At 37.5% G+C, this 14,982-nt stretch overlaps 1 protein-coding gene across 1 annotated transcript in view; it reads left to right on the top strand.

Moving 5' to 3' along the window:
* Positions 1-218: 218 nt before the first annotated feature.
* The window catches only part of LOC126887767 (SET domain-containing protein SmydA-8-like), a 33,623-nt gene continuing 18,859 nt past the window's right edge, over positions 219-14,982 (top strand). Inside the window, exons 1-3 of the mRNA XM_050655572.1 lie at positions 219-407; positions 12,081-12,252; positions 12,354-12,502. Of these exons, the coding sequence (XP_050511529.1) occupies positions 12,094-12,252; positions 12,354-12,502 (308 nt within the window). The 5' untranslated portion in view covers positions 219-407; positions 12,081-12,093. The remainder of the gene's footprint in view (positions 408-12,080; positions 12,253-12,353; positions 12,503-14,982) is intronic.

Genomic DNA, 14,982 nt, shown 5'->3' with positions numbered 1-14,982 from the left:
TCACAAGAGGCCAGGCAATTGTATAGTACTATAAATAAATAAATAAATAAAAAAATAAAATATGCCTACCCCTGTACAAAGTGTCAGCATCGTTTTACTCAATCAACGATTAGCCTTTTATACCTACGCAACAAACACATCTAAACAATACAATTAATTTTTTTTTCTCTATTGAATAGATGACATTGAAACCGTTGGCGTCTTATAATTGTGCGGTCCACTTTAATTAAGCGTCTATTTTCAGCCAACGCAGTTGCAAAGAGGTAATGAGTCAGTAAAAACTGGTGGTAGAAACATTCTTGTGCACCTGCTCTTAGTGCCAAAAAATTCGTGATTTAAAAATATGGCGTAGTGAAACAATTAAAGTGATCTAATTAAAATTTATAGCTCAAATATCTCGGAGAAAAGTAAGTTTTCACTTATAAGTCTCTATTTTTAACAAGTAGAATGTGTTTAACATTTACGAAATTATAATTATTTGTTTATAAACCAGAACTTTTATCCTCTCTTTTATATCTAGATTTATTTAAAAATCCTTTAAAAAGGTACATTTATCTAAAAAAAAACCTTTAGGGCTACATCACAGAAAGTTTTCGGTATTAAAATTCCATCTTAAGTGCTGCTACAAAGTATAATATACCTACTAAGGATTTCCAAAGTTTTTACTGTATTCCTTCACTCAATCGCTTTCTCCAGTTCTCTCTGTTTTGCCAGCCCACTTCCTGTAGATTTCTTCTTTCCATTGCTTCGTCTAGTTCATCTCTGAAAGATCTTCGGGGTACGTCTCTCTTCCTTTTTCCTATCTGTTTATTGTCTGCTCTTCATTCTGACATGTCCGTACCAGGTTAATCTCTTCTGTTCCCTGTAGTCTGTAGTAGTATTAGAATATCTGAGTTCATTCCCATTCTTTTCTTAACCTCTATGTTGTTTATTGGATCTCTTCTTGTTACTCTGCAGCTTCTCTTTAGAAATTCCATTTATAATGCTTGTGTAAATACGTAGGATGTAAAAGACGTGAGTAGCGATAAATACGTTTATTGATATAGACGAACACAAGGATATATTTCAATCCCGGGAGAACCGCCGAACACTGTAACTGATAAATGATACGCGATTAGCTGAAGACTGAATGAGAACTCTCTTTCTAGGCCCAAGAGCCTAGTTTTATAGAAGCTTAAATTGGGTCATAGGTGACGCTAGTCCCCCGTGATTTGTATATCTAATTAATGTAAATAATTCTACTTTTGTCAGCAGTTTCGTGACATTTCCAAATTATATTGTTGATAATTGACCAATTTGTATCTAAACTAATTAATCTACGTGCGTGAATATAAAATAAATAAATTCGTGCGGTCTACTGGGTGATAAAATAATTCTGTTCAATATCGAATATGAATTCTGAATATTTATTATTGGACATACTGCCCGCCGGAAGCTGTCCCAAGTCTCAGTGTTCGAGGTTTACAAGTATAACATAAATATAAAATATAACAACCATATCTCCAATATGACAACATACATAATTTATTAATAAGTAGTTTAAGAATAATCAATATTTTTCCAACTGTTAACTTAGCTTTCACCGTCCGACTCTATATTTAGATCAAAATTGGGACTACTAGATGAAAAAGTGTTGAGGGGGATGTCGGCTTTGGAAGTCGACGGGGAGGCGTCTTTCCGGTTACGAGCTAAAGAAGTTACCTCGTGGTCGGGTGTCTGCCTAAGTGCTTTGCCTGAGCGACATTTTCGTATACCAGGACAGTATCTCCACAATATGAGCAGACCAATCACCACAATCGAAGTAATGACCCCGGTGGTCGTTAAATAAGTCCAATGTGACTCATGTATCTTTCGCCAGGGCGTATGCGCTACTTCTTGCTCCAGACTTTCTTCGTCCAATAGTATAGTACGGAATTCATCGCCTTGTGTGTTAATGTGTGTGGGTTGAATCGTATTTACCAGATGTCTTGGCATCGTCAGCAACTGCGCTACAGGAGTGATCGGAGTCTTCAGGTAGCTGGTTATCGCTGTCTCCACCCCGCTGCTAGTGGGGAGTAATGTAATGTTTTTCGTTTGGGCGATGCATCGGGGCGAGAGTTTCAGAAATGAGACTCGCTCCAGAACTCTTTCGTTCCGATTTCCATCACAGATAATGGACAGGTGTATCGGAATCGGTGTGATTATTAACCAAAGGTTGGGTGTACCCATCTTACTCCACTGAGCTTGATGTATTGCCCGGGTAACCACTGGACATGTGCTATTCTTAGATCGCTCATAAATTTCTTCCAGTATACAGTTTGGTTTGGTATCCATGTTCATTACGGCCGTTGGAGAGCACGCTATCTGTGCCCGTGCCAGCTGTAAGCATCTTGCTTTATCTTCTGCGGTCAATTCGAAGTAGTGGAGAGTGTTATAATCTACAATCAGTAGATTTCTTGGAGCGACAAACGAATGCAATACTGACCCCTCGACCTTAAGTGGTATCGCGGTGATCTTGAGCATGCTGTAATTATTTCTCCCTGTCACTATGAAGTAGCCGATGACCTTTATATACTTGTCGTCATGGCTGACCTCTGTTTCTATAATGGGTTGTCGTCGTATTTCCACTCCTTGTGGTAGTATCTTCCCCGCTCTTTCTATTAACTTGGTTATTTGACCCGGCTTTATTATATCAACGAAATGGCCGTGGTTGTAGTGCAGGTTTAATATTCCCTCGTAAAATTGAATATATTCGTTTATGAACTCCGTAACTTGTAATGCTATGGTTTGTATTCGTAACGTGCTATATTCGGTTTTTAGTCTTAATGCTTTGTCTTCTACTTCATTGAGTCCTTTTGATATTTCTTGTCGGCCTGTGAATAGTGCTTTGTTAAACTTGTTCATCTGTTCATTTATCCTCATCTCCGTGTGGTTTATTGACGTTATTGTCTCTAACATTATCTTTGCCTGATGCTGTGACCCCTTTATTAATTCTCTCTGGTTTTTGTCTAGTGTCTCAATGTCACTATAGGCTTCGTCGTTCACTCCAAATATGGAGGTTAATATTGTGCCTAATATTCCTCTTTTTTCTCTTCCTTTTATTTCTACTGTCAACGCTTCACTTATTGACTCCGCCTTCCTTTGTCCTTCCTCTAACTTCCCTATTATCTCCTTACAATTTACGATTTTTGTCTCTTGGCACAGATCCCGTATGCCTTGTATCATACTTCCTATCAGTTGATGCTCCTTTTGAACTCTTCCTTTTTCGATTAGCACTTTTATTCGGAATGTTCCTCGATCTATGTAAACCTCTCCAAGGTCTTCAGTAAATAACCCTGGTTCCGGATTATATATTTTATACAGTTCTGCATTCATGGGTTTCAATAGTGTTAAAAACATTATTGCGATTAATATTTTCTTCCATCTTGATCCTGATGAATTCTTTGGTTTTTCCTGTTTCTCTTCTTCTAATTTTATCAGCTTATGTATAGGTCTTTTTGTTATTTTCCCGTTTGCCTTTCTCACTGACACTACTCTGGTTAATCCCTCCGCTCCAGGGTGTGTTTCTATTACCCTTGCTAGTGGCCATCTACCTGGAGGTGTATCCTCTTCCTTAATTATGACTATTTCTTCTTTTTTTATGTTTGGGTGTGTTTTATGCCATTTATTCCTTTGTTGTAACTGTTGCAGGTACTCTTGCCTCCAAATCTTCCAGAAATCCCTTTTTATTTTTTCCAATATTCGCCACCTTGCTGGCATCTTCAAGTACGTCGTGAGCTCTTCTTCCCGATTCGGTGATACAATTTCTTTCCCTATAAGGAAGTGAGCTGGTGTGATTGCTATTTTTCCTTCTGGGTCTTCTGATGATTCACATAATGGTCTCGAATTCATACAGGCTTCTATTTGTGTTAGCACCGTACTCAGTTCTTCATATGTCAGTACTGTTTCCCCTATGATTCTTTTCAGATGATATTTCATTATTCGCACGGCGCTTTCCCACAATCCTCCGAAGTGTGGCGCATATGCAGGTATGACGTGCCACTGGGTGCCTAGTGCAATTAATCCTTGTTTTATCTCGTCCTCTAGGTTTTGATTTTCTTTTTTTAGTAAGTTTGCCGTTCCTACGAATGTGGTTCCGTTATCACTGTAAATGTTGACGCACTGTCCTCTGCGTGCCGTAAATCTTTTGAACGCCGCAATAAATAAATGCATCTGTAGACATATCACTTACTACCTCAAGATGTACTGCCTTTGTTGACAGACACACAAATACTGCAATGTATCCTTTATAACTCCTTTGTCCTCTGCCTTTCGTGTAGTACTTATTTTTATCGGCCCGGCGTAATCTATCCCTGTATTCGTGAAAGGATGACTCGGGTTCACTCTGTCCTCCGGCAGGTCTCCCATTAACTGTTGTGCTACTTGTCCTTTATACCTCCTACACTTTATACATTTAGTTAACTGACTTTTCACGGTTCTTCTTCCGTTTATTATCCAATATTTCCTCTTTATGTATTGTAATGTCTGTTGTAGTCCGCTATGTAGATTTTTTGTATGACTGTCCGATATAATTAACTTTGTTAATGCGCTGTCCTTAGGCAAAATTATAGGATGTTTTTCCGCGTACTGTAGCTTCGTGTGCCTTAGCCTTCCGGTGACTCTTAGAATCCCTTGTTTATCCAGGGACGGTACCAATGATGCTAATTTGTTCTTCCTGTCTAGTTGCTGTTTCTTTTCCAGTTTATTTATTTCTAGCTTGAAGTTGTTAATTTGTGTGAGTTTTATCACTTTTAACAATGTTTCCTCTAATTCTCGGACTGTAAGTTGTCCTTGAGTTTTGTCCTTCTTTCTGCAGTTGTTTGCAAATCTCATACAATATGATACCACTCTTCTCATTTTTTCTAAATTCGAGAATCTCTCGCATATGTCTTCCTTTATCGTTACCATGTGCGTCGTTACTTTCGTTTTGACTTCCTCCTCATTTGTTTCAGGTATATCCTCTGCCGGTAACCTCAGTGCTTTTTTACTCGTTAGCCAAGTTGGTCCCTTCCACCATAACTCTGCTTCTAATAACTCTGAAGCGGTACTTCCACGTGAGAGGATGTCCGCTGGGTTTTCTTTCGTATCCACTTTATGCCAATTTTCTGGCGCTATAACTCCTTTTATCTCCTCTACTCTGTTGGCGACGAACATTTTCCATCTTTTTGATGATCCCTTTATCCAAGCCAGGGTTATTGTTGAGTCCGACCATGCATATATTGCCATGTTCTCCCTGTTCAATGCTTGTAGGGTTTTCTTCATTAAATTTGCTAATAGTACCGCGGCACACAATTCCAATCTTGGTAATGTCGTTTTCCCTTTCAATGGTGCGACTTTAGATTTTGCTATCAATAGATTTGTTTTAATTTCCGGGTCTAATACCCTAGCATAAATAACCGCTCCATATCCTTTCAGAGACGCATCTGCGAATCCATGTAGTTCTACTCTGTTTGTTTTATTTAAATTGTTCCACCTGGATAATGTTATTCTCTCAAGATTTATTAATTGTGCCTGATATGCTTTCCACCGGCTTTGTTGCGCGCTAGTTAATTCTTTGTCCCAACTGGTCTTTTGCTCCCAAAGTTCTTGTATGAACATTTTCGCCTGAATTACTACTGGTGCTATCCATCCTAATGGGTCATATAGTTTTGCTACTTCTGACAGTATGTGTCTTTTCGTTATTTTCTTTGTCGTCGTTATTTTTATCTTGAATCTGATTGTATCTTCTTTGGGTGACCAATGTATTCCTAACGTCTTTCGTATTTCTTCTTGCTTGAATGCTTTTGAGTCTACATTCCTCATTTCTTCCGGTACGTTCTCCATTATTTTTTCTTCGTTGCTCAACCATTTTCTAAGTGTAAATCCACCTTTCTTAAAAATTTGTATTAGTTCCTTTTGGGCTGCTTCTGCCTCTTTTAACGTCTCCGCTCCTCCTAATGTATCGTCTACATACATATTTTCTTTTATTATTTTCGCTGCTGTAGGGAAATTCCCTCCTTCATCCTCTTGTAACTGTTGTATTGTTCTTAATGCTAAAAATGGTGCTGCGGCCGTGCCGTATGTCACCGTCTTCAATTTATATTCTTGCACTGGATCCTTTGTGTTCTTTCTCCAGAGTATTTTTTGATACATTTGGTCTTCTTCTGCCATTCTGATCTGTCTAAACATTTTCTCCAGATCCGCTGAGTATGCTACCTTATGGGATCTCCATCTCAATAGTATATCTGTCAAATCCTGTTGTAATTTTGGCCCCGTGTGCATAATATCATTTAGGCTTACTGTTGATGAGCTTTTACTTGATGCATCAAACACGGCTCTTATTTTTGTTGTAGTGCTGTCCTCCTTTCTCACTGGATGATGAGGTAGGTAGTAACCTCCTCCCTGGACTTCCGCTATTGCCATATGACCTTGGTTTTCATAATCTTCCATGAATTGTCTGTAATTCGTTTCTAACTGTTTGTCTTTTGTGAACGTCCTTTCAAGTTGCATCAATCTGGCGAATGCCTGCTGCTTAGATTCTCCTAACTTTGTGACGTCTTTCTTAAACGGAATTCTCACTTCGTATCTACCTTCTTCATTTCTTTTTACTGTCTGACGATACATTTCTTCACATTCTTGCTCTTCTACTGATAAACTTGTTTCTTGATTCACTTCTTCTAATTCCCAGAATTTCTTTATTTGTATGTCCATTTCTTGTCTGGATATCATACAGCATACTTCTGCTTTAGTAGTCTCCCTTTCTTTCGCTATCCCCGAAATTATCCATCCTAGTTTGGTGTTTTGACTTAGTAGTCCATTACTTCTTCTGTGCATCCCTTCTGTCAATATGTAACTATATTCTTTTACTCCTAGCAATAAGTCTATTTTTCCTACCCTGTAGTATCTTGGGTCTGCCAGTAGCACATTCTTCTCGTTGTAATCCTGTAGGACTATGTCCTGTTCCGGTAAATCCCTTGTTATTTTCGGTAGTACCAGTGCCTCTATTTCCATCTCGAAGTCACTTTGGTAATGATTTCCGATCAATAGTTTCATACTCCAGTTGGCTGTCTTTTCCCCTGACGAGCCTATTCCGGATATGGTCGCCTGTATTGGCTGCCTTTTTGTTCCTAGCGCCGTCGCCGCTTGTTCCGTTATAAATGCACATTGTGACCCTTGGTCGATCAATGCTCTCATTATGTGAGGCTCTCCATTCGCATCCCTAACGCGTACCACTGCTGTGGCTAGTAATGCTTCACCTTCCTTATTGCTTGCACAGTTAACTGAGTTCTGTCCTCTTTGCTGTGTGTTGTTGTTTCTTTGCCCATTGTTCCCTTGCGTATTGTCTCGTCTTCCGTTATTTTGTTCTCTGGCGTTGTTGGAATAATTATTTCCTCCTCTGTACCTGTCCGATTGGTACCCGTTTCTTCTACTGTTTGATTCTCTTCCATTTCTTTCCTGTATTTGTTCTCCTCTTGTTTCATTTGTGTTTCTTCTGTTGCCTGTGTTTCCTGTTTCATAATGCAACGTTTGGTGGTGGTCTCCGCCACAGTGTTTGCACCTAACCTGTGAAAAGCATTGTTTCTCCTTCTTATGTGCTAGACAATTCGCACACCATTCTTTTTCTCGTATTATCCTGTTCCGGTCTTTTACCTTGAGTTCCAGAAATTCTCTGCAGTATGGTACCCCGTGATCTCCGTTGCATATCACGCAACCCATTCTTGTTTTCTTACCCGTTCCTCCTTGTTTCTCTTGTCTCTTTTCTGACTCCAGCAGTTCCAGTGTTTGGAATCGTCGTTGTAGAAACGTTTGTGTTGACTTGAACGTCGGTATCTCTCTACTGTCTCCGCTGTGGTTTTCGTATAGTCTCCTTGTCTCATTGTCCCATTTTGTTATGCTAATTCGCGCTATCAATGGGCTCCACGCTTCCGTGTCTGTTCCCAACCCTCCTATGGCTTCCAGGCACTCATGGAAGGTGTCATGTAGTGATTTCAGTGCTCTAGCGGAAGAATCCTTTACTTCCTGTGCTAGTAACATCCTGTCTATTAGTTTAAACAGTATCATCCTCGGATTCTCATATCTTTCCTTTAACATGTTCCATGCCACTTCGTAGTTGGCTTCGGATATGTGCAAGTGTTGTATCATCCTGTGGGCTTCCCCTCTTACTTGTGTTTTGAGGTACTGCATCTTCTCTGCTCTCGACAACTGTTCGTTTTCATGTATTACCTTTGTAAACAGATCGTGGAAAGTTCTCCACGTTTCATATCTTCCTTCATACACAGGGATTTTTACCTGCGGTAATGTTACTCCCTCTCTTCTCTGTGTGCTGTCTGGTCGTTGCATTGCAGGCCGCATTTTCTTTATCGTTTCCCTGACCTTCCTCCTTAGCTGATCTATCCTCTCTACTTCGTCACTGTCTATAACGTCTAGCTCATCATTTACTGTTGCTTCTATGATGAGTGTGTTTATTTTCTCCATGTGTTCTTTCAATTCTGCTTGCAGTTCTTCATCGTACTTCAACTCCTGTTCATATTCTTGTAATAATTCCTCGATTTTTTGTTTTCTTATTTGTATCTCCTTTCCTTTTGTTGTCTTTCCTCTTTTCAATATTCTTCCATATTCTTCCAATAGAGTTTTTCCCTCAATATATGTCTTAAAAACCTGCTCGTAGTATTTTGTTTCGAAGTACTTGTCTTTCGTTACTCCGCTATCTAATAATTTCTCGTGGTTATGCCCAAACCTTGTCCAATAATCCTCTAATCTATCCTGACGCTCTTTAATGTATTGTTGATTCTTGCGAGATCCAGGGTCTCTCTTAAGAGACGACACCTGTTTAGAAATCTCTCCTCCAAGCTCAGCTTGCTTGTTCTGTAACGCTTCCATGTTTAAATCCACGTACTTTCTATTTTATGCAGTAATAAATGTTTTTACCGTATTTTTTCGTAACTATTTATATTTTCAATTTACTGTGATTCACCTTTTGCTGAATCGTAAATAGTAATTCTGTAGACCTTGCTGAGGTTTGCTTATTTATCTGTAGGTCAGTGTTATATGTGGGTTAATGTCAATCAAAGTATTATGTTGCACAGTTATAAATAGAATAATAAGAATACAACCTCTGTATTACGATGAGTATTTAAAATAATGCGATCTAAAATTATGTAAATGAAATACCAAGCACTATGAAATTATTAGGGTATAATGTTTTTTCTTTATCAACTTGTAACATAAAGAAATAGGTAGGTAGTAAATATTTGTAGGGCTAACCGTTTATTATTATTATATAGTCAAAGTATAGTTAATATATAAGGCAAATATAGTTAGAATCAATAAATAAATATAGGCAAATATAGTTAACAAAAATAAAAGTGTAAATAGTTAGTAAATATTTAAATTTATTTGAATGGCAACTATTGTATAGAATGCACTAAAATTTTTGTAAATATGTATAGGTCGAATAATTCGGTTTAAAATTGGAAAGAATATTGCGTTATATGATACGAAATAGTTGGAAAAATGTTAATTTGTTCAAAAACTTACGGTTTTTTTTTTCTTTTTTATGTTTCTGGACTGGCTCTGCATGCGCACCTGGATATGCCCTCTGACCTGCAGTTTTCTTTCTGGATCTGCAGTAACTCTTCTGGGTACGGCTTCTGGCCTGTAGTTTTCTGGATACGGCTTCTGACCTGTATTTTTCTGGTTACGGCTTCTGACCGTTATTTTTCTGGATACGGCTTCTGACCTGTATTTTTCTGGTTACGGCTTCTGACCGTTATTTTTCTGGATACGGCTTCTGACCTGTAGTTTTCTGGATACGGCTTCTGACCTGTATTTTTCTGGATACGGCTTCTGACCTGTATTTTTCTGGATACGGCTTCTGACCTGTATTTTTCTGGTTACGGCTTCTGACCTGTAGTTTTCTGGATACGGCTTCTGACCTGTATTTTTCTGGTTACGGCTTCTGACCGTTATTTTTCTGGATACGGCTTCTGACCTGTATTTTTCTGGTTACGGCTTCTGACCGTTATTTTTCTGGATACGGCTTCTGACCTGTATTTTTCTGGTTACGGCTTCTGACCTGTAGTTTTCTGGATACGGCTTCTGACCGTTATTTTTCTGGATACGGCTTCTGACCTGTATTTTTCTGGTTACGGCTTCTGACCGTTATTTTTCTGGATACGGCTTCTGACCTGTATTTTTCTGGTTACGGCTTCTGACCGTTATTTTTCTGGATACGGCTTCTGACCTGTATTTTTCTGGTTCCGGCTTCTGCTTCGCTCTGGTTCTGTTCTCCCGGGCCTAGTGTCGTCTATTTGCTACTGATTTCGATTGGTGTGGACTGTACTTGTAGGCCTCCTTTTTTTCTCGATAAGGACCATGTGTAACTACGTAGGATGTAAAAGACGTGAGTAGCGATAAATACGTTTATTGATATAGACGAACACAAGGATATATTTCAATCCCGGGAGAACCGCCGAACACTGTAACTGATAAATGATACGCGATTAGCTGAAGACTGAATGAGAACTCTCTTTCTAGGCCCAAGAGCCTAGTTTTATAGAAGCTTAAATTGGGTCATAGGTGACGCTAGTCCCCCGTGATTTGTATATCTAATTAATGTAAATAATTCTACTTTTGTCAGCAGTTTCGTGACATTTCCAAATTATATTGTTGATAATTGACCAATTTGTATCTAAACTAATTAATCTACGTGCGTGAATATAAAATAAATAAATTCGTGCGATCTACTGGGTGATAAAATAATTCTGTTCAATATCGAATATGAATTCTGAATATTTATTATTGGACAATGCTCTTATTTTGTTTTTGGTTTTCTTATTTATTATTCCATTTTCACACCCATAAGGCAGCGTACTTCTTGTCACGGTGTAATTATTTTTTTTTTTGTTTTTATACTGATGTTTCAATTTTCGTATGCAGTCTCTTGTTTAGCCTAGTCTATTTTTTATCTTTTTAGTTGTTTCTTTGTTTGATATTATAAAACCTAAGTATAACATGATCGAAGCGAAGATCGGTGGGATATGCGCATTTTATGCGCATATCCCAATTTTATCAATGAATTCAATGAATTCAAGGAATTTTATCAATGAAATTCGATATTTTTAAGACATTCCAGAAGCCGCTACAGATAAAATGTTTTAACAACATATTAATCATTCAGAATTAGTCGACGGATATTAGTACAGTTAAAATAATTAAGACGATATCTGGACGATAATGATTTAATGAGTAAAATTTAAAGTTTTTTCTACTTTAATGACAAAAAAGCAAGCTCATTAACAGAACCCAATTAAAAATTATTTTGCACATCATATTTGAACCATTATTTGGTTGAAAAATCTCATTTTTGTTGGCAAAAAAATATATTAATTTGTCTAGACTAAATTACAGTTCTGTTTATCTTAAAAGAGATATGTTACTATCAACATTCACACAGTGTTGCCAAACTGAATTTTGTTATTTTGAGTGTAAATTTTCCCAGCGATCTCCGAGGGTACAATACATGTACTTGTCTCTTCCTTTTATTTGTTTACCTTTATTTATTTCTAGCTGTTTTATTTCTGTAATCTCCGTTGTTAGGTATTCAATTTTCTTTAGGTTTATTTCCATAGGTACACATGTTTAAATCCACTAAATACCAAGTGAAAACCCTTTAACTGTTATAAAATTGTTATTATATTACAAGTTTGCTGATAATTTTATAGCATGTTTAAATTTTAAGATGATTCGCTTCATGGCAACGCAAAACTTGCAACTAGAGTCCGTCTAACCCCTCTCTGTAGTTTTGCTTTTTCTGTTTTTTCCTCTGTTTTTACTTGATATGTAGAATTTAATAATCAATTAGGCTATATTTGTCCACTGCTGAACGTAGACCTCCCATATAATTTTCCACCTAGGTATCTCTATTTTGAGCTTCTTGTTATTATTATTACTGTATCTAATATTACGTTTCTGTCTTTGCATAATATATAGTGTATTTCACTTTTTGTAGAGATATATTTTACTTTTAGTTAAACGTTAAACTAAGTATATTTTTTTGTTTATCTCTACTGATATTTCTGCAGGAATATACCTACAATGGGTAGTGACAGCGACAATGAAGAAAAAGGCTCTTGTGAAGTTTGTAAGTCAGCTGCAGTGAGGAAATGCTCAGCTTGCAAGTTGGTTTTTTATTGTAGTGAAGCTCATCAACAGGAACATTGGAAAGAACATAAAATAAAATGTCGGCCATTCGAGGTATAGTTCTTTTTCTGTTACCTAATTGTTATTATCTATAATAAGGTTTCGTTATTTGCACTCTTTTTCTTTTAGCCTATTTATCACCTTTCTTTTTTTAGGAACAAAATTCCAAAGAGTTGGGTAGATACTTACAATCCACCAGAGAACTTCAGCCTGGAGATGTTATTTTCTCTGAATTACCTCTAGTATTTGGACCGAAACCTCACCGTATACAAGAGGGACCTTTTCCTTGCGTTGGATGCTGCCGGTAATCATAATAATACGTAACAAAAATAATATTGGTGCTGTATTACGATTTATTTTTAATCTTGGATAATAGTAGTTTTCATAATACACTTAATGTTAGATTTTTTAGGCAGTTCTGATAAAACTGAGGTAAAAAAGATTTTATATGAACAAAATGGTCATTCAAAAGATAAAATCAGTTAATGAAGAATATATTCTTCTTCATTCATAATAAGTTAAGTGCCTGATCACTATACCAATGCTAATTTGGGTCCCCTCTGGAGTACCTATAATCGAAAATATGGGAGTACCTAACCAACTAGTTAACCTAATACTTACTTACTTTCCATGTTCGGAACACCTTCTTCTTCTTCTTCAAGTGCCATCTTCGTTCCGAAGGTTGGCGATCATCAGGGCTATACGTATTTTCGAAACTGCTGACCGAAACAATTCGTTGTTGCTACAGCTATACCATTCCCGTAGATTCTTTAGCCAGGAGTTTCGTCTTCTTCCTATGGACCTTTTTCCTGCTATCTTCCCCTGCATAATTATTCGAAGCAGTTCATATCTTTCGCCTCTTGTAATGTGTCCCAAGTATTGCAGTTTTCGTTTTTTGATCGTAAATATGACTTCCTTTTCTTTATTCATTCTTCTCAAGACCTCGACGTTTGTGACTCTCTCCGTCCATGATATTCTCAAGATTCTGCGATACATCCACAGTTCAAATGCCTCTAATTTTTTGATATCAATCTTTTTCAGCGTCCATGACTCCATTCCGTAGAACAGCACAGAAAGTACGTAACATCTCATCAGGCGAAGTTTCATTTCAAGGCTCAAATCTCTTCCACAGAACACTCTCTTCATTTTAGTGAATATGGATCTGGCTTTTTCTATTCTTATTTTGATTTCTGCTGAGCTATCGTTGTCTTCATTTATAAAAGTGCCTAAATATTTGTATTTGCTAACTCGATCGATAATTTCATTGTGTAAAAATTTTGGACATTTCGTGTTGATTTCGATATTACCATAAATTTAGTTTTCTTTATGTTCAAAGATAGTCCACATTCTTCGCTGCAGTCTGCTATCTTATTCACCAATGTCTGTAGCTCTTCAAGTGTTTCTGCGATCAGAACGGTGTCGTCGGCAAATCTCAGATTGTTTAATCTAACACCATTTATTTTAATACCTATCCGTAATACCAACATCAATAATAATATCCGGAACACCAACAACTTTAAATTCTGTACTTCCAATGGTTGGCCACATAGATGGCCCTTTCATTTACTAAAAGTAAACAGACATTTCCTCTGAGGTGGTGGAGTGATTTCAACTATGAGATAGACCTCTTCGATAGGAGCAGAGTTTGCCCACACTGGTGCTCCAAACTCCGCGGCCGAAAAGCATAATGCTAGGGCAGAAGTGCGGAGTGCGTGTGGTTGTGCTCCCCATTTTGTATTAATTAGTTTACGGATATTATTTCTGGCACTTACTTTTTTCTTGACATCTTGACAGTGGTATCGATAAGAGATATTTCTATCCAGACGTACGCCGAGGTATTTTCAGAGACATGTAAAAGGATAGACTTGGCTAGGGATATGTCACTCAATACATCGGTGTATAACACCAATATCAAGGAAGGTGGTCTAGTTATCTTTGTCTGTCGTACGAGTGTGAGCATATCTACCAAGAGGTGGGAGTAATAGAACGACAGTGACACAGAGGCGGCAGCCATCATATGCTAGAGAGAGAAAGTTAAGCGCCGATAGAGAGAGATAGATAGACCACCGACCCGAACTGCTCCACGTTACGCTATTTTTCGGAGCTGGCCAAATCTATGTGTATAATATCTTTGGGTATTTTTGCGTCTCGTTGTGTTCCGGCATCTGGCCACGCTGTTCCACTTCAAGCGGCCTTTGGACATGCTTGTTTCTAAGGTGGAAAGCGCATACCTCGGTTTTTGTGGGATTGGGTTTCAGATGGTATTCCTCATAATATAGTGCCAAGTCAAAAATTGACTTGTTTGTTGGTTTGTGGGTTGGTTGATGAGTTTAATAAGAAATCTGTATGATAAAAACTCCAGTCAAAGTAAAAGTGCCTACATAGAATATATTCAAATGCGTTCAAAAGAAAGAAAAGAACTAGACAGGGTTACATACTAATGTATCACCATTGATGATGGTTAAAGAATATCACTTTAGAATATATTATAATCATGAAGGAAATATGTATAAGGTATAAAATGGTTACTTATAATTGGACGAATTTTTCTTAAAAAAAGTCTTTGTTAAGGAAGCCTGTCGTAAAGAACAATGTCTTAAGGAGTGAATCTTAGGGAATAAGTCTGAAAGCACTAGATCTTAAGGAATATCGAGTTTTAAAGAAGAAGTATCAAATGCACTGCTTTCAACTATCCAATAAATATATTTGGGGGTTATTCATTTTTTACCTTAACAACTATTCCACATTCTTACTGTCTTTTTTTCATAAAATTATCACGATTTA

This window comes from Diabrotica virgifera, chromosome 7, assembly GCF_917563875.1.
Source record: "Diabrotica virgifera virgifera chromosome 7, PGI_DIABVI_V3a".
Classification (NCBI taxonomy): Eukaryota; Metazoa; Arthropoda; class Insecta; order Coleoptera; family Chrysomelidae; genus Diabrotica; species Diabrotica virgifera.
The sequence above is the reverse complement of the archived record's forward strand: the minus strand, read 5'-3'. Positions and strand labels throughout refer to the sequence as shown.